This window comes from Rhinoraja longicauda, chromosome 37, assembly GCF_053455715.1.
Source record: "Rhinoraja longicauda isolate Sanriku21f chromosome 37, sRhiLon1.1, whole genome shotgun sequence".
In the NCBI taxonomy this organism is placed as follows: Eukaryota; Metazoa; Chordata; class Chondrichthyes; order Rajiformes; family Arhynchobatidae; genus Rhinoraja; species Rhinoraja longicauda.
Window position 1 is genome coordinate 5,401,586 of NC_135989.1, and position 22,528 is coordinate 5,424,113.

Consider the following 22,528-nt stretch of genomic DNA (forward strand, 5'->3'; position numbering starts at 1 on the left):
CTTCGAGATCTTCGCTTTCCTCCCACACTCCAAAGACGTGCAGGTTGGTAGGTTAATTGGCTTGGTAAATGTAAAAATTGTCCCCATTTTGTGTAGGATAGTGTTGTCGGCACGGACCCGGTGGGCAGAAGGGCCTGTTTCCGCGCTGTATCTCTAAACTAAACTAAACAAAACCACCTCTGGCAGTGCATTCCAAACACCCACCTTAAGAGCTAGATAGAGCTCTTAAGGATAGCGGAGTCAGGGGGTATGGGGAGAAGGCAGGAACGGGGTACTGATTGAGAATGATCAGCCATGATCACATTGAATGGCAGTCCTGGCTCGAAGGGCCGAATGGCCTCCTCCTGCAACTATTGTCTATGTAAAAAAAAAAATTGTCCCACACATCATCTTTAAACTTGCCCCTCTCACCTTAAACGTATGCCCTCTAGTATTTGATATTTCCTGTGAAAAAGGTACTGACTGTCTACCTTATCTATCCTTCTCATAATTGTATATTCTTCTATCAGGTCTCCCCTCAATCTCTGGAGTTCCAGAGAAAACAACCAAGTCTGTCCAACCTGTAGCTAATACCCTCTAATCCAGGCATAATTCTGGTATACCTCTTCTGCACCCTCTCCAAACCCTCCACTACCTCCGTGTATTAGGGCGTCCAGAATATGCATGCAATCCCCAAAATGTGGCCTAACCAAAGTCCTATAGAAGGTAGACACAAAATGCTGGAGTGACTCAGCAGGTCAGTCTGCATCTCGGGAGAGAAGGAATGGGTGACATTTCGGGTCGAGACCCTTCTTCTCACCTGACCCAAAACGTCACCCAGGTTTTAAAATTATACCTGCACCTCACTGAGTGGCACGGTCGCGCAGCGGTAGAGTAGCTGCTTTGTAACGCCAGAGACTCGGGTTCGATCCTGACCACGGGTGCTCTCTGAAGAAGGGCCTCGACCCGAAAAGTCACCCATTCCTTCTCCCCAGAGATGCTGCCTGACCTGTTGAGTTACTCTGGCATTTTGTGTCTACCTTCGATTTAAACCAGCGAGTGCAGTTTTCATTACGACACTGTCTGTATGTTCTCCATGTGACCACCTGGGTTTTCCCCGGGTCAATAGTCATTCCAAATTCTTGCCACATTCCAAAGGCATGCAGGTTTGTAGGTCGATTGGCTTCTGTAAAGATAGAACTAGTGTGAACAGATGATCAGGGCTGAACAGCTCGTCTCCACACTGTATCTCTAAACTAAACAGAATTTTGGAAGATGATAACCAATGCATTCACCACCACCTCCCCCAAGATGTGGAAAATGCAAGTCATCAGGCCCCAAGGTTTCATCAGCTTTCCACACCATTAATTTCGCCCACACTTTTGCAGATCTGCGAGCACAAGCTATTTCAACTACCACATTCCCACAGAGGCATGCAGGTTTGTAGGCAGCACCCGGAGAAAACACAATTGGTACAACTGATGCCGAAACAAGTTCGTAAGCGATAGGAGCAGAATTAGGCCATTCGGCCCATCAAGTCTACTCCGCCGTTCAATCGTGGCTGATCTATCTCTCCCTCCTAACCCCATTCTCCTGCCGTCTCTCCATAACCTCTGACACCCGTACTAATCAACAATCAATCTGAAGGGTCTCGACCCGAAACATCACCCATTCCTTCTCTCCCAAGATGCTGCCTGACCCGCTGCGTTACACCAGTATTTTGTGTCTACCCAAGAATCTATCTATCGCTGCCTTAAAAATATCCATTGACTTGGCCTTAACAGCCTTCTGTGGCAATGAACTCCACAGATTCACCACCGTTTGACTCAAGAAATTCCTCCTCTTCTCCTTCCGAAAGGAACGTCCTTTAATTCTACGGCTGTGGCCTCTGGTCTTAGACTCTCCCACACAGATATGGCACACTGATGCCTCCAGTGTGTGCAGACTTGACTCGCCTCAGCAGGTATTGCTGCAGAGGTACATCTGATGACAGAACCAGGGGTCACAAGCACGCCCGAAACATCGACTGCCCATTCCCCTTCACAGATGCTTGGCCCGCTGAGTTCCTCCAGCTGTTCTCTATTATACTGCTGCAGATTCCAGCAAATTCCAGCATCTTTAGGAGGCAACTCTAAAGGACTTTGTAGGGGGAAAAAAACTGCAGAAGCTGGTTTAAATCGAAGGTGGACACAAAATGCTGGAGTAACTTAACAGGTGAGGCAGCATCTCTGGAGAGAAGGAATGGGTGACGTTTCGGGTCGAGACCTTCTTCAGAGAGCACCCGTGGTCAGGATCGAACCTGAGTCTCTGGTGCTGCAAAGCAGCTACTCTACCGCTGCGCCACCGTGCCACTCTCAGTGAGGTGCAGGTATAATTTAAAACCTGGGTTTTCTCCGGGTGCTCTGGTTTCCTCCCACAATCCAAAGACGTACAGATATGTAGGTTAATTGGCTTTGGTAAATGTTTTAAAAAAATTATCCCTAGTGGGTATAGGATAGGGTTAGTGTCCGGGGACTGCTGGTCGGCGCAGACCCGGTGGGCCGAAAGGGCCTGTTTCCACGCTGTATCTCTAAATTAAACTAAACGTACAGGTCTGAAGAAGGGTTTCGACCCGAAACGTCGCCCATTCCTTCTCTCCTGAGATGCTGCCTGAGTTACTCCAGCATTTTGCGATACCTTCTTGGTGTGTAGGATGGTGTTGGTGTACGGGGAACGCTGGTCGGTCGGTGCAGGCTTGGTGGGCCGAACGCCGCATAGCTCCATCTGCAGTCCCTTGCTGTACACAGCGATGGGGAATTCCTGTTACTGGGGCAATGAACTCGTGTTCTGAACCTGATGCCTCGTCCTGTTTCCAACAGTTAATCCTGTTCGGTTTGAGTAACCAGATGGTGGTGGATTTTAAAGAAGAAAACACAATGACATTTAAACACCTATTCTTGAAGGATTACACAGTGGAATCAGAAGGTTCCTTTACCGTGTATACACAGAGGGATGTTTACGATTCTATTTTCTACGCGGTTGACCAGGTATGTTGCTCCATTGCATTAGTTCCTGTCAGGAAATGGGCAGGAGCCCAAATCTCTCTTCTCGCACTCCAATTTGCAGTGTGAGGTAACCACACCTGGTGAATATTTATAGCTTGCTTTGTTAGCTTGTATGCTAATACGAATAACTATTGTTTTGCATTCCAGTGCCCTGCCAGATTAAATGAACTTGTATTGTTATGTAAGAAAATAACTGCAGATGCTGGTACAAATCGAAGGTATTTATTTCACAAAATGCTGGAGTAACTCAGCAGGTCAGGCAGCATCTCAGGAGAGAAGGAATGGGTGACGTTTCGGGTTTCGACCCTTCTTCAGACCGAAACGTCACCCATTCCTTCTCTCCTGAGATGCTGCCTGACCTGCTGAGTTACTCCAGCTTTTTGTGAAATAATTAATACCTTTGTATTGTTATGTGGTGCCCTGCATTGCACTTAAACAGGTGGCGATGCAGTTCTAATACAGGATGTACAGCAGCCAGCTTATGTCTGGCAGCACCTGACCATGACTGCATCAAAGCATGTCAATGATAAATGTTGGTCACAACACCATGGTTATGGCCATTTTGTTGTCGGACAAAGGGAAGCTTTGCGTTCATGTGATATGCCATTGGAAGTCATTTAGATGGGAGCACGGAGATGTTGAGAGGGCTATGGGTCGCACACTGGGGTACCTGTGTTCTGGAGTGCCCACATTGGAGTGTGGGTGGGTGGGTGGGAGGGGGGGGAACACCCAGTGTGTAGGAAGGAACTGCAGATGCTGGTTTATACCGAAGACAGACATGAAATGCTGGAGTAACTCAGCGGGACAGGCAGCATCTCAATAGACAATAGGTGCAGGAGGAGGCCATTCGGCCCTTTGAGCCAGCACCGCCATTTAATGTGATCATGGCTGATCATTCTCTATCAGTGGGCGGCACGGTAGCGCAGCGGTAGAGTTGCTGCTTTACAGCGAATGCAGCGCCGGAGACTCAGGTTCGATCCTGACTACGGGTGCTGCACTGTAAGGAGTTTGTACGTTCTCCCCGTGACCTGCGTGGGTTTTCTCCGAGATCTTCGGTTTCCTCCCACACTCCAAAGACGTACAGGTATGTAGGTTAATTGGCTGGGTAAATGTAAAAATTGTCCCTAGTGGGTGTAGGATAGTGTTAATGTGCGGGGATCACTGGGCGGCACGGACTTGGAGGGCCGAAAAGGCCTGTTTCCGGCTGTATATATATGATATGATATGATTGTACCCCGTTCCTGCCTTCTCCCCATACCCCCTGACTCCCCTATCCTTAAGAGCTCTATCTAGCTCTCTCTTGAATGCATTCAGAGAATTGGCCTCCGCTGCCTTCTGAGGCAGAGAATTCCACAGATTCACAACTCTCTGACTGAAAAAGTTTTTCCTCATCTCAGTTCTAAATGGCCTACCCCTTATTCTTAAACTGTGGCCCCTGGAGAGAAGGAATGGGTGCGGTTTCAAGTCGAGACATCTGCAGAAGTGTCTAAACCGGAAACGTCACCCATTCATTCTCACCAGAGATGCTGCCTGTCCCGCTGAGTTACTCCAGCATTTTGTGTCTACCTTCTGGGGGAGACCCAGTGTTCTTAAGTGTGTCCCTCCCCCCATCGGTGGAGAGGGGGGACAGAGATCTTGAGTCTTCGCGTATTTGTGTTTTGGAGACGACTCATTTTTAGACTGGGTTGCACTTCACCAAAAAAACTCATTTTGTCCCTGTGTGTGTTATTTTTAAGTTAGTCCCACCCGGCAATCTCTGACAAGGCAATTTGAGAGTATTTAGCAGGTCAGGCAGCATCTGTGGGAAGACAAACAATGAATGTTTCAGGCTGTATGGAAAACCCTGGAGACCAGGAGAGGTCTGCATTTATTTCTTGTGTTTATCCCGTGAAAGATTTTAGAGATACAGTGCGGAAACAGGTCCTTCAGCCCACCGAGACCGTGCCAACCTGCGTTCCTGTCCACCTGCACTATCTTGCACACTAGCGACAATTTACAGGTCAATTAACCTACAAACCTGCACAAACCAGTGGTAGAGTCGCTGCCTTACAGTGCCAGAGACCCAGGTTCGATCCAGACCACTGGTCCCTGTCTGTGTGGAGTTTGTACGTTTTCCCGTGAGCTGTGTGGGTTTTCTCCGGGTGCTCTGGTTTCCTCCCACACTTGGGTTAAATGGGCTTTGTTAAAAGGCCGTGTGCGGGTCATTAGTCGGCCCAGACTTGGTGGGCCGAGGGGCCTGTTTCTGCACTGTATCTCTAAACTAAAACAAAAATGTTTGTTCCTTTTTCAATTGGAGATGTTCTTCACATCAGTAAAGGAATACAAGCCTGTGGAAGACTGAGAAAGGTCAGCGTGTGACAGCATGCCCTGCCACATCAGTGTGTTCCCCTCTAAATGGATTGCTTCATTACTGAGACCTTCCCAATGCCGGCTGATGCTACCAATCTGGAAGATGCTAGCTTAAAGTGAGATCTCTTTGGCAGCATGGTTAGACACACAAGATAGGAAGCGTGAAGAAAAAATGAGTTTTCCAACTGACATACCAGGTCATTTTTAATCCTGGACCAAATTCGCAAAAGTTTTGGTGCATGCAAGTCCAAAATGGCTGCTGTATAACCTACTGTGTCGGTAGGAAATAATCTTTGGTCCTATAATATGAAGAATTCCATTGAGATACAAATCTTTTTTATAGTATCCCTCCCTGGTAAGATTCTGCGACTTATTGTATGCTTCTTTCCTGACTGATGACTCCCATTGCATATTAAATTGTTACCCCATTATTTACGCTCATCCCCCACCAATACATAGTACCTGGCTCTGCAAAAAATGTCTCTGGGACGCTACGCCTACGTGTTTGAGAATGACGCGAATCACACCGGCCTCCATCTCTGCCAGCGTTTTTACAAGAAGGGCAGCATCGACCCTGCAAACGACACCTTCAACATCAACCCCCTGGTGATAACAGGTGAGTGACTGCCACCACCACCAGCACAGGACCAGCCTCACCCCGCTCACTCCTCCTTCGTCCCTCCACCATCGGGCACAGAAGCGTGCAAACACACACCTCCAGCTTAGACAATAGACAATAGGTGCAGGATGAGGCCATTCGGCCCTTCGAGCCAGCACCGCCATTCAATGTGATCATGGCTGATCATTCTCAATCAGTACCCCGTTCCTGCCCTCTCCCCATACCCCCTGACTCCGCTATCCTTAAGAGCTCTATCTAGCTCTCTCTTGAATGCATTGAGATAATTAGTCTCCACTGCCTTCTGAGGCAGTGAATTCCACAGATTCACAACTCTCTGACTGAAAAGTTTTTCCTCATCTCCGTTCTAAATGGCCTACCCCTTATTCTTAAACTGTGGCCCCTGGTTCTGGACTCCCCCAACATTGGGAACATGTTTCCTGCCTCTAGCGTGTCCAACCCCTTAATAATCTTATGTTTCGATAAGATCCCCTCTCATCCGTCTAAATTCCAGTGTATACAAGCCTAGTCGCTCCAGTCTTTCAACATATGACAGTCCCGCCATTCCGGGAATTAACCTAGTAAACCTACGCTGCACGCCCTCAATAGCAAGAATATCCTTCCTCAAATTTGGAGACCAAAACTGCACACAGTACTCCAGGTGCGGTCTCACTAGGGCCCTGTACAACTGCAGAAGGACCGCTTTGCTCCTATACTCAACTCCTCTTGTTATGAAGGCCAACATTCCATTGGCTTTCTTCACTGCCTGCTGTACCTGCATGCTTCCTTTCAGTGACTGATGCACTAGGACACCCAGGCTGATATTGAATGCCTCGCAATGTATGGAGCTGTGTGTGTATGTGTGTTCATGCTAATTCTTCCCCCTCTTCTTGCAGACTGTGTGGGTGTGAGCCCCATGGAGACGGAGATGCGCAAGAACCTGACGCTAAAATTCTACAAGTAATGTTATCTTCATTTTTAAAATAAGTTCTTCCACGAACAACCCTCCCAAATCCGTGTTTTTGAAGAAGTCACTGGGAGGATTGATGAGGGGAAGTTGTCTTTTTGGACTTTGTCAAAGCCTTTCACAAAGTCCTGCATGGTAGGTTAATCTAGAAGGTTAAAGCTGATGGAATCTAAGGTGAGCTGGCCAGCTGGATTCAAAATTGGTTTGGCGGAAGGAATCAACGGGAGATGTTTTAGATTTTAATTGAGAGATACAGCGAGGGAACAGGCCCTTCGGCCCACTGAGTCCACACCGACCTGCAATCCACGCACACTAACACTATCCCACACACACTAGGAACAATTTACAATTTTACTACTGTACATTTACAATACAATACAATACAATATATCTTTATTGTCATTATACAGGGGTACAACGAGATTGGGAATGCGCCTCCCATACGATGCAATAAATTAATTAGCTAGTCAGTATTAATTTAAACAACCCAATGAAACAAATTGGAACAGTTTTAAAACAGAATAAAGTGCAAGTAGATCTGTGCCGGATCACTGTGCGATGTGACCATCCGGCTCAGCAGGACCGGTTCATAGCAGCTATGGCCCTGGGGATGAAGATGTTCCTGAGTCTGGAGGTGCGGGCGTAGAAGGCCTTGTATCGTCTGCCCGATGGTAGAAGTTCAAACAGACTGTTGCAGGGGTGTGAAGAGTCTTTGTGGATGCTGGTGGCTTTTCTGAGGCATCTTGTGTTGTAGATGCCCTCCAAGGCTGGTAGCTGTGTTCCGATGGTCCTCTGGGCTCTATGGACTACCCGCTGAAGAGCTCTCCTCTCTGCCTCCGTGCAGCTGAGATACCACACAGGGATGCCCTGTGTTAGGATGCTCTCTATGGTGCAGCGGTAGAATGTCGTCAGCAGTTGTTGGGGTAGACCAGACTTTTTCAGTGTTCTTGGGTAGAACAGTCGTTGCTGTGCCTTCTTGACCAGCGCAGCAGTGTTATTGGACCATGTTAGGTCCTCCGAAATGTGAGCGCCCAGAAACTTGAAGCTGGACACTTGAGTGCCATTTTGGAGTGTGGGCGTAAACCAGAGCACCCAGAGAAAACCCCCACAGGTTAAAGGGAGAACGTGCAAACTCCGTGCAGACAGCATCCTTTGTCTGGATCGAATCTGGCCTCTGGCGCTGTAAGGCAACAACTCTACCGGTGCTTCATCGTGCCACCCTAGTTGTGGAGGGATGTTTTTCAGATTGGAGGCTTGTCATCAGTGGAGTGCCAGCGGGTCCACTGTTGTTTATTGACATTAACTGTCCAGACGACAATGGAGCTAACATTGTTAGTGTAAGAAAATAACTGCAGATGCTGGTACAAATCGAAGTTATTTATTCACAAAATGCTGGAGTAACTCAGCAGGTCAGGCAGCATCTCGGGAGATGAAAGGTCTCGACCCGAAACGTCACCCATTCCTTCTCTCCCGAGATGCTGCCTGACCCGCTGAGTTACTCCAGCATTTTGTGAGCTAACATTGTTAGTAGGTTTGCAGATGGCATCAAAATGAATAGTTTAGTGGACGATAAGGAGGGATATCGCGTATTGCAGTAGGACCTAGATCAGTTGGGGAGGTGGGCCAAGGAATGGTGAATGGAATTTAACTGACAAATGTGTGTAGCTGCACTTTGATGTGTCAAACCAGGACTTACCTGGTGGGTGGTGGAGCCCTGACGAGAGTAGCCAGCTTTCCTCTACTTCTTACTCAGTCTGTTTAAGTAATATTTTGCTTTGATGTTGTAACCTTCATTTCCAAATACTCCCGTGGCATTTCCCCTGTTGCAATAACCACCTCCAGCCTTGACAACCATCTGCCATATCTGTGGTTGTCCATCTAATATATTCTGGAGATGGTCGCAAAATGCTGGAGTAACTCAGCGGGTCTGGCAGCATCTCTGGAGAAAAAGGAATGGGTGACGCTTCAGGTTGGGGGAGTCCAGAACCAGGGGCCACACAGTCTAAGAATAAAGGGGGGGGGGTTTAAAACCGAGGTGAGAAAAAACCTTTTCACCTGGAGAGTTGTGAATTTGAGGCAGTGGAGGCCAATGCACTGAATGAATTTAAAAGAGAGTTAGATAGAGCTCTACGGGCTAGCAGAATCAGGGGATATGGGGAGAAGGCAGGCACGGGTTACTGATTGTGAATGATCAGTCTGAAGAATGGTCTCGACCTGATACGTCACCCATTCCTTCTCCTGAGATGCTGCCTGACCTGCTGAGTTACTCCAGAGTCTGCAGAAGGGTCTCGACCCGAAACGTCACCCATTCCTTCTCTCCTGAGATGCTGCCTGACCTGCTGAGTTACTCCAGCGTTTTGTGAATAAATACCTTCGATTTGTACCAGCATCTGCAGTTATTTTCTTACACGATGAATGGCGGTGCTGGCTCGAAGGGCCAAATGGCCTCCTCCTGCACCTATTTTTCTTTGGAACAGTGAAATTCTTACATGCAGCAGCACAACAGAATATGTAAACATAGTACACTGTAAACAATATAATAAACGAGAGAGAAAAAAGTTCTGTGTGTGTGTGTGTATATATACATATACTCACAAATGCACATGTATGTATAGATCATATATTATATATATCTATATATAAATAACAATTTGAAGAACCGTCTGAAGAAGGGTCTCGACCCGAAACGTCACCCATTGCTTCTCTCCTGTGATGCTGCCTGACCCGCTGAGTTACTCCAGCATTTTGTGAATAAATACCTTCTATTTGTACCAGCATCTGCAGTTATTTTCTTACACTATATATCTATCTATATATATATATATAGATCATATATACAAACATACATATGCATAAACAAACGTACACACATAAAACAAACAATAACAGTGCAATAGTAGCATATAGCTTATTTGAGGTTGTAGTGTTTAATAGCTGAAAGGCCGTAGGGAAGAAGCTGTCCCTGAACCTGGACGTTACAGTTTTCAGGCTCCTGTACCTTCTTCCCGATGGCAGGGGTGAAATGAGTGTGAGACCAGGGTGGGTGGTGTGGGTCCCAGATGATGCTGGCTGCCTTTTTGAGGCAGCGCCTCTGGTAAATCCCTTCGATGGTGGGGGGGTTCGGAGCCGGTGGTGGACTGGGCAGTGTCCACAACTCATCCAGCACGGGAGGAGGCTAATTCGGCCCTTTGTGCTGGTGTGGCAAGGAAAGGCACGGAGGAGATTTGCGAGGATGTTGCCAGGACTCTAGGGACGAAATGTGTGTGAGTCAGCCGGGGCACAGGGAAGTGGGGAAAGGAAGATAAATAAAGGTGGGTTGTTTGTAGAAACAAGGAACTGCAGGCGCTGGTTTACAACAACAAAAAAAAGTCGGTGCTGGAGTGATTCATCGGGTCAGGCAGCATCGCTGGAGAACATGGATAAATGTTCTGTAGAAGAGTCCTGACTCAAAATGCCACGTCTCCATGTTCTCTACGGGGTGCTACCTGACCCACTTTACCAGCAAATCTGACCTGTTATTCCAGCACTTTGTTATTTATGAATGTTTGTAGGTTAGTTAGGTAAAAACGGAGAATACAATGTTCATACCATAACGTCGTAAGGGACCTAAGCATTATGAGGTTTGCGGTTGCAGCTCCTAGACTGTGGAACAGCATCCCTCTCCCCATCAGAACTGCCCCCTCCATCCACTCCTTTAAGTCCAGGCTCAAAACCTATTTCTACTCCCTAGCGTTTGAGGCCCTCTGAGGGGGCGCTGTGAACTGTTTATGTATGTGCTGTTATGTTTGTGTGCCATTGTATGTTCGTTTTCTTAGTACCTGAACTGATGTACAGCACTTTGGTCAACGTGGGTTGTTTTTTAAATGTGCTGTACAAATAAAATTGACTTGACTTGACTGTTCCTCCAGATTGCGTGGGACTTTGCCTTGCTGGCTGGTTAATTTAGTCACTGGAAAGCATTTTGGGTAGACACAAAATGCTGGCGTAACTCAGCGGGACAGGCAGCCTCTCGGGAGACGTTTCGGGTCGAGACCCTTCTTCAAACTTTTGTGGCTACCAATAGACAATAGGTGCAGGAGGAGGCCATTCGGCCCTTCGAGCCAGCACCACCATTCAATGTGATCATGGCTGATCGTTCTCAATCAGTACCCCGTTCCTGCCTTCTCCCCGTACCCCCTGACTCCGCTATCCTTAAGAGCTCTATCAAGCTCTCTCTTGAATGCATTCAGAGAATTGGCCTCCACTGCCTTCTGAGGCAGAGAATTCCAGATTCACAACTCTGACTGAAAAAGTTTTTCCTAATCTCAGTTCTAAATGGCCTACCCCTTATTCTTAAACTGTGGCCCCTTGTGACCACCTATTCCTTCTCTCCCGAGATGCTGCCTGACCCGCTGAGCTACTCCACCATTTTGTGTCTACCTTCGATTTTAATCAACACCTGCAGTTTTTCCTATTCATTAACTGTGGCCCAATGAGAGGGCAAGGCACACATTCAGAGACATCCTCCTGATACCTGTTCTGATTTGTGTTCTCAGGCTCATCGATGTGACCATCAGATTTACACTGAAGGCTATTAACATTCAAACAATCATCAACCATGAAATCCCAGATTGCTACACCTTTAACATTCTAGTAAGTGCCGTTTTCAAACTTACGTTTTCTCTCTAATTGGTTCTCTTAATTTTAGTTACGTTTAGAGATACAGCGCAGAAGCGGGCCCTTCAGCCCACCGAGTCCGCACCGACCAGCGATCCCCGCACACTATCACAATAGACAATGGGAGCAGGAGTAGGCCATTCGGCCCTTCGAGCCAGCACCACCATTCAATGTGATCATGGCTGATCATTCTCAATCAGTACCTACGCGATCCTACACTTTTTTACATTTAACCTACCAAGCCAATTAACCTACAAACCTGCACGTCTTTGGAGTGTGGGAGGATACCGAAGATCTCGGAGAAAACCCGCGCAGGTAACGGGGAGAACGTACAAACTCCGTACAGACAGCGCCCGCAGCCGGGATCGAACCCAGATCCCGAGCGCTGTGAGGCAGCAAGTTCACCGCTGTGCCACTTGCTGCCGATAATGTTGAGCATATTTAGTGCTAACTGTAGTAAGCCCCAGTATTCTCACTTCAGGTCAATGATGAAGGAATCGATCCAAAACTGAAAGCTTGTCCACGGGTGTAAATATTCACGACGCCCGAAATTCCATTGCCACGCTCCACATGGACCCCACCCCCTGTTCCCTGTTGGACTCCTCTCTTTCTCCCTCCCCCCCCCCACGCCCCCCTCATCCTCCAGTCCACCTGGGCACAGCCGGGCCTGGCACCCCCCCACTCCACACTGACCTCTCTCCCCCTTCACAGCGACACGGCAGCTGAGAAGGCTTCAGAAGTTCGCCGTCTCCCCGCCAACTCTCACCAACTTCTACAGATGCGTCGCGAAGAGCATTAAAAAAAAAAAATTGTTTAGAGATACAGCGCAGAAACAGGCCCTTCGGCCCACCGAGTCCGTGCCGACCAGCGATCCCCGCACACTAACACTATCCTACACCCACGAGGGACAATTTTTACATTTACCCAGTCAATTAACCTACATACCTGCACGTCTTTGGAGTGTGGGAGGAAACTGAAGATCTCGGAGAAAACCCACGCAGGTCACGGGGAGAACGTACACACTCCGTACAAACGGCGCCCGTAGTCAGGATCCAATCCCGAGTCTCCGGCGCTGCATTCGCTGTAAGGCAGCAACTCTACCGCTGCACCATCGTGCCGCCCTTTTATCGGGGTGCACCACAGCTTGGTTTGGTAACGGCTCCATCCAAGACCGCCAGAGAAACTGCAGAGAGGTGTGGACGCAGTCCTGCCCATCACGCAAACCAACCTCCCTTTCGTTACTCCATCTACACCTCACGCTGCCTCGGCAAGGCCAGCAGCATCATCAAGGACCAGTCTCACCCCGGCCACTCCCTCTTCTCCCCTCTCCCATCGGTCAAGAACTACAGATGTGAAAACGCACAGCTCCAGATTCAGGGACAGTTTATTCCCGGCTTATAGGCCTGAAAACAGCTGGGAAGAAACTGTCCCTGAATCTGGAGGTGTGCGTTTTCCTATCACCAACTAGAGGGTGGTTTGTCTTAATAATAATAATAATAATAATAATGCATTACATTTATATAGCGCTTTTCTAAAAACTCAAAGACGCTTTACATGGTTTACTAAAACATAGAAAAAATAAATCAATAAATAAGTAAACGAACAGAAAAGGAAAAATAAGGTGAGGTGACGGTCAGTGGTTGAAGGCAGTGCTGAACAGGTGAGACTTCAGTGATGTTTTGAATGTGGTGAGTGAGGAGGAGTCTCTGACGGTCTGAGGTAGTGAGTTCCAGAGGGTGGGAGCAGCGATGGAGAAAGCCCTGTCCCCCCAGGATCTGAGTTTGGTCCGGGTGGGGGGGGACAGGAGATTAGCAGCAGCAGAGCGGAGGGTGCAGGTGGGAGTGTGCCTGTGGAGGAGGTCAGTCAGGTAGGATGGGGCCAGGTTATGGAGGGCTTTGTAGGTCATGAGGAGGATTTTGTACTGGATTCTCTGGGGGATGGGGAGCCAGTGGAGCTTGTAAAGGACGGGGGTTATATGGGCACGGATTGGGGAGTGGGTGAGTAGACGGGCAGCGGAGTTCTGGATGTATTGGAGTTTATTGATGATTTTTTGAGGGTGAACCATAGAGGAGGCTGTTGCAGTAGTCCAGACGGGAGGTGATGAAGGCGTGGATGAGCGTTTCTGCAGCTGTGGAGGAGAGGGATGGACGGAGACGGGCGATGTTTTTGAGGTAGAAGAAGGCTGTCTTGGTGATGTGTTTGATGCCTTGAGCTGCCATTGGAGACCCTCGAACTATCTTTAATCTGATTTTTCTGGACTTTATCGTGCACTAAATGTTATTCCCTTTATCATGTACCTGTCACTGTAAAAGGCTCGATTGTTATCATGTACTAGACCAAGTGGACCTGTTGGGCCCAAACCTCTCCTGCATTGGTGCAGCACCCTCTCCTCTCCTCAACCTCAACTCCCCTCTCCCTTCTCCCCCAATCCCTCCTCCCCTCCCCCTCCCCTCCTTTTAAACTTTAAAATGTGAATAACTTTAAACATATAACTCCGATTTCAATAAAACTACTTGCATTATCACTAAAGTGACGACGGTGAGTAAGGTGGGCCTAAAATTGTCGCGCTATCGTGCACCGTTTTGGCTGAGGTTCAGTCACAGACAAGATAACAAACGAGAGTTTTCGTATATAGATAGTCTTTCTGCTGACTGGTTAGCACACAGCAAAGGTTTTTCACTGCACCTCGGTGCACGTGGCTATAAACTAAACTAAACCTGAACTGCTCTGCACTCCTCCCCAGCCCCATCAGCTCTGTGCGGGCATCTCTCCCACAACATGGGCGTCCCTCCCCCCCACACCACACTGACACCACGGCCCCTCTGCTCAGCGCAGATACGGCTTCTCCTGGCATCGCCCAGTCTCCCAGCCACCACTGCCCTGAGCCACATGCCAGCCGGGCCCTGTGGCTTATACAGGGTTCAGGGTTGAGAATGCTGAGGGTCCCGGTGTTGTGGCTGTGGGAACACCTTCACCCTGGCAGTGGGGGTGCGAATGTGGCTTACTGCTAACTGAAGGGACGATATGGCACTGAACTGCAGCTGTGATGTGTGAGAAGGAACTGCAGATGCTGGTTTAAACCGAAGACGGATACAAAATGCTGGAGTAACTCAGCGGGGCGGGCAGCATCTCTGGAGAGAAGGAATGGGCGACGTTTTGGGTCGAGACCCTTCTGACCGTCCAAGACCCTTCTTCACACCTTGCCTGATGGGGGAGGGGTGAAGAGGGAGTCTGAGAAGAGGCGAGACTGGTCCTTGATGATGCTGCTGGCCTTGCCGAGGCAGAGTGAGGTGTCGATGGAGTCAACGGAATGGAGGTTGACGCAAAATGCTGGGATCAGTCTGGAGAAGGGTCTCGCCCCGAAACGTCACCCATTCCTTCTCTCCTGAGGTGCTGCCTGACCTGCTGAGTTACTCCAGCATTTTGTGAATAAATACCTTCGGGGTAACTCAGTGGGACAGGCAGCATCTCTGGAGAGAAGGAATGGGTGACGTTTTGGGTCGAGACCCCTCTTCAGATGTTAGTTTGCCGACAGTCCTTTATTCATTTAAGGTCCTTCACACTGTATGTGCTGCCTTTGTACAGCTGTTAGATAAGTACAGGTGACCACGTTCCCTCTGGTTCTTTGTTCAGGGACAAACGTTTTGATGAAAGCTGAGCAGCTTTTCATAGCGGGCGGCCATTGTCTCTCCTGCAGTGTGGTGGACCGTCATTAGTTTATTATTGCGTGTATCGAGTGGCAGTGAAAAGCTTCTGTTGCGTGCTATCCAGCCAGTGGAAAGACTGTGCATGATAACAATATAGCCACCCACCGTTTATAGATGCACGACAAAGGGAATGTCGCGAATAACAAGTGCAAGATAAAGAACATAGAACTGGGCTTGCATTTGCAAGTCAAATCGCTGGCTGAGTGTTGTAACCCTGTTCTGTACGTCATCAGCTGGCACAAACTGAGTTAACATCTCACAGGCCCTTCGGCCCAACTTGCCATGCCAACCAAGATGCCCCATCTATACTAGTCCCACCTGCCTGTGTTTGGCCCATATCCCTCTAAACCTTTTCTTTGCAGGTATCTGTCCAAGTGTCTTTTAAATGTTGCAATAATACAAGCCTCAATAAACAATAGGTGCAGGAGTAGGCCATTCGGCCCTTCGAGCCAGCACCACCATTCAATGTGATCATGGCTGATCATTCTCAATCAGTACCCCGTTCCTGCCTTCTCCCCATACCCCCTGACTCCGCTATCCTTAAGAGCTCTATCTAGCTCTCACTTGAATGCATTCAGAGAATTGGCCTCCACTGCCTTCTGAGGCAGAGAATTCCACAGATTCACAACTCTCGGACTGAAAAAGCATTCAACTATCGTCTCTGGCAACTTGTTCCATATACGCACCACCCTCTCTATGGAAACATTGCCCCTTAGGCTCCGACTAAATCTCTTCCCCCCTCATCTTCAACCTATGGCCTCTGGTTCTTGATTAACCAGCTCTGGCTAAAAGAATAAGCCCATACCTCTCTTTCCGATCCAAGCTAGTCCTCCATCTCCCAGTGGGAAGAGTGTGGGAGATGTTTTTATTGTCGCGTGCACAGAGGTACAGTGAAAAGCTTTTTGTTGTCTGCTGCCCAGGCGGTCAGGGGCTTGGCTGCAAAGCCACCTTCTGGGTTTATCTCGGGAGGGAAGGAATGGGTGACGTTTCGGATCGAGGCCCTTCTTCAGTCCGAAGAAGGATCGCGACTCGAAACGCCACCCATTCCTTCTCCTCCGAGATGCTGCCCGACCCGCTCCGGCATTTTGTGTCTACCTTCGATTTAAACCAGCAGCTGCAGTTCTTTCCGACGCCTTCTGGGTTTCATTGTTTGGATTCCTTGAGAGAGCACGAGCTTTGGGAAGCTGGGATTTATATATTTCCAGCAGGAGGAGCAGTCGTTCTGCAGATGTGAGCAATATTTGACACACTGAAGAAATCAGTGTGTCAAAGGAAATGTTGGCGGCCGAACGGTTTCTGAAACCATGGGCATTTCCATATTACTGCAGCGCTCCCAAGGGATAATGAAGGTTTTTCATTCATTGTTTTGCGTAGGGTTAAGCAGTCTGTCATTTCCTGAAGGGTCTCATTATGATGCTACACAAACACATGATTAAAAGAGCATTGTAATGTCCAGCGTGTGAAGCCTGGGCTCGGTGGATTGAGCGGAGGAAACCACCAGAAGGTTCAACGGGCAGAAAGACGATCCCAGCAAAGCGTCGTGGAGCACAAACAGGGCAGAGTGAGATATGTAGGACACGTCTAACCATCCACTGCATCCCAATAGACAATAGGTGCAGGAGGAGGCCATTCGGCCCTTCGAGCCTGTACGCACCGCCATTCAATGTGATCATGGCTGATCATTCTCAATCAGTACCCTGTTCCTGCCTTCTCCCCATACCCCCTAACTCCGCTATCCTTAAGAGCTCTATCTAGCTCTCTCTTGAATGCATTCAGAGACTTAGCCTCCACTGCCTTCTGAGGCAGAGAATTCCACAGATTCACAACTCTCTGACTGAAAATGTTTTTCCTCATCTCGGTTCTAAATGGCCTACCCCTTATTCTTAAACTGTGGCCCCTGGTTCTGGACTCCCCCAACATTGGGAACATGTTTCCTGCCTCTAACGTGTCCAACCCCTTAATAATCTTTTATGTTTCAATAAGATCCCCTCTCATCCTTCTAAATTTCAGTGTATACAAGCCTAGTCGCTCCAGTCTTTCGACATATGACAGTCCCGCCATTCCGGGAATTTACCTAGTAAACCTATGCTGCACGCCCTCAATAGCAAGAATATCCTCCCTCAAATTTGGAGACCAAAACTGCACACAGTACTCCAGGTGCGGTCTCACTAGGGCCCTGTCCCCAGCCGTCCCGACTATGTCTTGCTGGTGGGGCCCGATAGGCCGGGATGAGAGAGTGAGGCCGGCGATCTGCACAACTCCCCCTCACTTAAACCCAAGTCAAGCGCAAGGCATGACTTCAACCTCGGCCAGCGTACCGCGTGCGGTTGGCGGCGATCCCAATCAGCGGTCGAAATAATAAGATTTCACCGTCAGGCGGACATTTCACCGTCCGGCGCGGCTCTGAAATAGGCTGCGGGATTTTTCTCTGCTCGCCGGGGGCTTCAATGTCGGGAGCCACGACCGCCCCGTCGTGCAGTGGCAGCGGCGACGTCTTCGCCCGCCCCGGATCGCGGGGCTTGAGTCGGCCCGCTGCGGACCTTTCACCATCCGACGCGGCCTGGAACGTGGCAAGTTCAACAGCCTGACCACGGGAGAAGACGGCAGGGGAAGAGAAAAGACATTCTGGCCTTCCATCACAGTGAGGAGGTGACTGGAGGAGATTCACTGTGATGGATGTTTCTTTTTGTTGTGTTTTGTGTCGGTTGGGGTTGTGTAATTTGCTTATTTTATTGCTCTTATTGTTGGACTGTGGGTGACGGAATCTCCTCCAAAAGACGGGTTTTTTGGATGACAAATAAAGATATCCTGAGATTGAAAGTGAAGTCACGGTCCTCTTCGAACCCGAAGGACGAACAACAATGTGGGAGCAACTGGAGGAAATGTGACTGTTGTTTCAATTTCTTTACAGATCCTGTTTGACAACAAGGCACACAGTGGCCGGATAAAGGTCAGTCTGGATAACGAAGTGTTCATCAAAGAGTGTGCTGACCCGAGTGTTACTGGATATGGTGAGCATACATGATAGACTTCCCTGTAATCAAACGTCTCCAAACTGGAAATGGTGGTCAGTCTGGGTTGGACATACAGCGTGGAAATGGGCCGCTCGGCCCACCGAGTCCGCACCGACCAGCGATCACCCTGAACACTAACACCATCCTACACTCACTCGGGACAATTTACAATTGGCGCAGCGGTAGAGTTGCTGCCTTACAGCGAATGCAGCGCCGGAGACTCGGGATTGGATCCTGACTACGGGCGCCGTCTGTACGGAGTGTGTACGTTCTCCCCGTGACCTGCGTGGGTTTTCTCCGAGATCTTCGGTTTCCTCCCACACTCCAAAGACGTGCAGGTATGTAGGTTAATTGACTGGGTAAATGTAAAAATTGTCCCTAGTGGGTGTAGGATAGTGTTAATGTGCAGGGATCGCTGGGCGGCGCGGACTCGGTGGGCCGAAGGGCCTGTTTCCGCGCTGTATCTCTAAATCTAAAAATCAATTAGCCTACAAACTGCACCTCTTTGGGGTGTGGGGGGGGGAAACCGGGTCACCCGGAGAAAGCCCACGGGGTCAGAGGGAGAACGTGCAAACTCCATGAAGACAGCAGCTGTAGCCGGGATTGAACCTGTGTCTCTGGCGCTGTGAGGCAGCAACTCTACCGCTGCGCCACCGTGCCGCCCTATTTACAAGCAAAAACATGGAGGATTTGGAAGTGATCGCGGAACTGTGGAGTTGTGGTGGCCAATAGACCATGGGTCACGTTGAGCGGTGGCTCAGTCACGTGGGTCAAAAGACCTGCTCCTACTTGGAGGCAAGGGACTGCAAATACCAGCTTACCAAATAAAGCATCAAGTGCTGAAATAGCCCAGCAGGTCAGGCAGTATCTCTGGAGGACACAGATCGGTGCTGCTTTGGGTCGAGACTCTTCTTCAGACCTTACTCCTACTTATTCCATGCATAAGTTCTCTACTCATTGAACCTCTGAAGCAGGGTCTCAACCAGAAACGTCACCCATTCCTTCTATCCCGAGATGCTGCCTGACCCGCTGAGTTGCGTTGAGTATAGGAGCAAAGAAGTCCTTCTGCAGTTGTACAGGGCCCTAGTGAGACCGCACCTGGAGTACTGTGTGCAGTTTTGGTCTCCAAATTTGAGGAAGGATATTCTTGCTATTGAGGGCATGCAGCGTAGGTTTACTAGGTTAATTCCCGGAATGGCGGGACTGTCAAATGTTGAAAGACTGGAGCGACTAGGCTTGTATACACTGGAATTTAGAAGGATGAGAGGAGATCTTATCGAAAAGTATAAGATTATTAAGGGGTTGGACACGTTAGAGGCAGGAAACATGTTCCCAATGTTGGGAGAGTCCAGAACAAGGGGCCACAGTTTAAGAATAAGGGGTAGGCCATTTAGAACTGAGATGAGGAAAAACGTTTTCAGTCAGAGAGTAGTGAATCTGTGGAATTCTCTGCCTCAGAAGGCAGTGGAGGCCAATTCTCTGAATGCATTCAAGAGAGAGCTAGATAGAGCTCTTAAGGATAGCGGAGTCGGGGGTATGGGGAGAAGGAAGGAACGGGGTACTGATTGAGAATGATCAGCCATGATCACATTGAATGGCGGTGCTGGCTCGAAGGGCCGAATGACCACCTCCTGCACCTATTGTCTAGTGCTCCAGCTTTTTGTTCCTTTGAGTTGACATGAACATTGACAACCTCTGAAACTTGGCCTGGTGGAAAGGCCGAGGAGCTGCAAGCTCCCGTTCATTTCTGCTTGTAACGTCTTTGCAGTGGGTTTACGAGCCATGGAAGTATTTATTTAATTGAAGGGTTTTTTCTTCTCCTCTCCTGCCCCTGCTCCCCTCCACCCCCGCTCTAGTTACAGGTAGGAATCAGGCGAGCCTCCTGACATTTGACACTTGCATCATCCTCTTGTGTGGACTATCGTTCGTCCTGTGCGTGAGGTCCATCGTTCAAGGTATCATGCTGCAACATGTGAGTTCAATCGTCCTACTGGACGGCATAGTAACGCAGCGGTAGACTTGCTGCCTTACAGCGAATGCAGCGCCGGAGACCCGGGTTCCATCCCGACTACGGGCGCTGTCTGTATGTACGATCCCCCCAGCGTGGGTTTTCTCCAAGATCTTCGGTTTCCTCCCACACTCCAAAGATGTGCAGGTTTGTAGGTGAATTGGCTTGGTAAATGTAAAAATTGTCCCTAGTGGGTGTAGGATAGTGTTAGTGTGCGGGGATCGCTGGGCGGCGCGGACCCGGTGGGCCGAAGGGCCTGTTTCCGTCCGCGCTGTGTCTCTAAAACCTAAAACTAAAACCCAAGATGGAGGGCGATAGAGGAAGGCTGCTGGCCTTCGTTGCAGGGTCACGTAAGAGGTGGCTGTGGGGTGACGGTGGATACACTTCATTGTCAATGTTCAAAGTTCCAGAATGATCTAGAATGCTCTAGAATGATCCCCGCCGACTGGTCGGCAGCAAATGTAACCCGACCCACTCATTACGAAATGAGTGAAAACCCAAACTGGGGGCGATCGACCAAGAGACGGTGTGGGGGCGCGGTGGTAGACTTGCTGCCTCACAGCGCCGGAGACCCGGGTTCAGTCCTGACTACGGGCGCTGTCTGTACGGAGTTTGCATGTTCTCCCTGCGACCGTGCTCGTTTGCTGAGATGAGGAAAAACTTCTTCAGTCAGAGAGTTGTAAATAGACAATAGACAATAGGTGCAGGAGTAGGCCATTCAGCCCTTCGAGCCAGCACCGCCATTCAATGCGATCATGGCTGATCACTCTCAATCAGTACCCCGTTCCTGCCTTCTCCCCATACCCCCTCACTCCGCTATCCTTAAGAGCTCTATCCAGCTCTCTCTTGAAAGCATCCAACGAACTGGCCTCCACTGCCTTCTGAGGCAGAGAATTCCACACCTTCACCACCCTCTGACTGAAAAAGTTCTTCCTCATCTCCGTTCTAAATGGCCTACCCCTTATTCTTAAACTGTGGCCCCTTGTTCTGGACTCCCCCAACATTGGGAACATGTTATCTGCCTCTAATGTGTCCAATCCCCTAATTATCTTATATGTTTCAATAAGATCCCCCCCTCATCCTTCTAAATTCCAGTGTATACAAGCCCAATCCCTCCAGCCTTTCAACATACGACAGTCCCGCCATTCCGGGAATTAACCTAGTGAACCTACGCTGCACGCCCTCCATAGCAAGAATATCCTTCCTCAAATTTGGAGACCAAAACTGCACACAGTACTCCAGGTGCGGTCTCACCAGGGCCCGGTACAACTGTAGAAGGACCTCTTTGCTCCTATACTCAACTCCTCTTGTTACGAAGGCCAACATTCCATTGGCTTTCTTCACTGCCTGCTCTACCTGCATGCTTCCTTTCATTGACTGATGCACTAGGACACCCAGATCTCGTTGAACTCCCCCTCCTCCTAACTTGACACCATTCAGATAATAATCTGCCTTTCTATTCTTACTTCCAAAGTGAATAACCTCACACTTATCTACATTAAACTGCATCTGCCATGTATCCGCCCACTCACACAACCTGTCCAAGTCACCCTGCAGCCTTATTGCATCTTCCTCACAATTCACACTACCCCCCAACTTAGTATCTTCTGCAAATTTGCTAATGGTACTTTTAATCCCTTCGTCTAAGTCATTAATGTGGAATTCTCTGCCTCGGAATTCTCTGCCTCGGAAGGCACTGGAGGCCAATTCTCTGAATGCATTCAAGAGAGAGCTGGATAGAGCTCTTAAGGATAGCGGAGTCAGGGTATTACGGGGAGAAGGCAGGAACGGGGTACTGATTGAGAATGATCAGCCATGATCACATTGAATGGCGGTGCTGGCTCGAAGGGCCGAATGGCCTCCTCCTGCACCTATTGTCTATTGCTCCGGTTCCCTCCCACACTCCAAAGACGTGCAGGTTTGTAGGTTAATTTCCTTTGATAAAATTGTAAAATTATCCCTAGCGTGTAGGATAGTGTTACTGTACGGGGTGATCGCTGGTCAGCTCGGACTCGGGGTCTAAAGAGACGTGAGAAACTGCAGCTGCTTGAACCGTGAGCTAAGAACAAAATGGTGGATGACCCCTGCGGGTCAGGCAGTATCGGTGGAGGGAAATGTACAGGTGAAGTTTAGTGTCTGGCCCCGAATCAAAATTTCAATCTGAAGAAGAGTCCCAACCCGAAACGCC

General features: G+C 49.1%; 1 protein-coding gene across 2 annotated transcripts in view; it reads left to right on the forward strand.

The window, feature by feature from the left end:
* Window positions 1-22,528, forward strand: part of mcoln1a (mucolipin TRP cation channel 1a) — a 55,614-nt gene that overhangs the window by 12,457 nt on the left and 20,629 nt on the right. The window contains exons 3-8 of one of the 2 annotated variants that reach the window (XM_078429484.1): window positions 2,838-3,005; window positions 5,832-5,988; window positions 6,885-6,948; window positions 11,491-11,587; window positions 18,230-18,329; window positions 20,189-20,304. In XM_078429484.1, the coding sequence (XP_078285610.1) occupies window positions 2,838-3,005; window positions 5,832-5,988; window positions 6,885-6,948; window positions 11,491-11,587; window positions 18,230-18,329; window positions 20,189-20,304 (702 nt within the window). The remainder of the gene's footprint in view (window positions 1-2,837; window positions 3,006-5,831; window positions 5,989-6,884; window positions 6,949-11,490; window positions 11,588-18,229; window positions 18,330-20,188; window positions 20,305-22,528) is intronic. The other variant, XM_078429485.1, reaches the window with a different exon arrangement.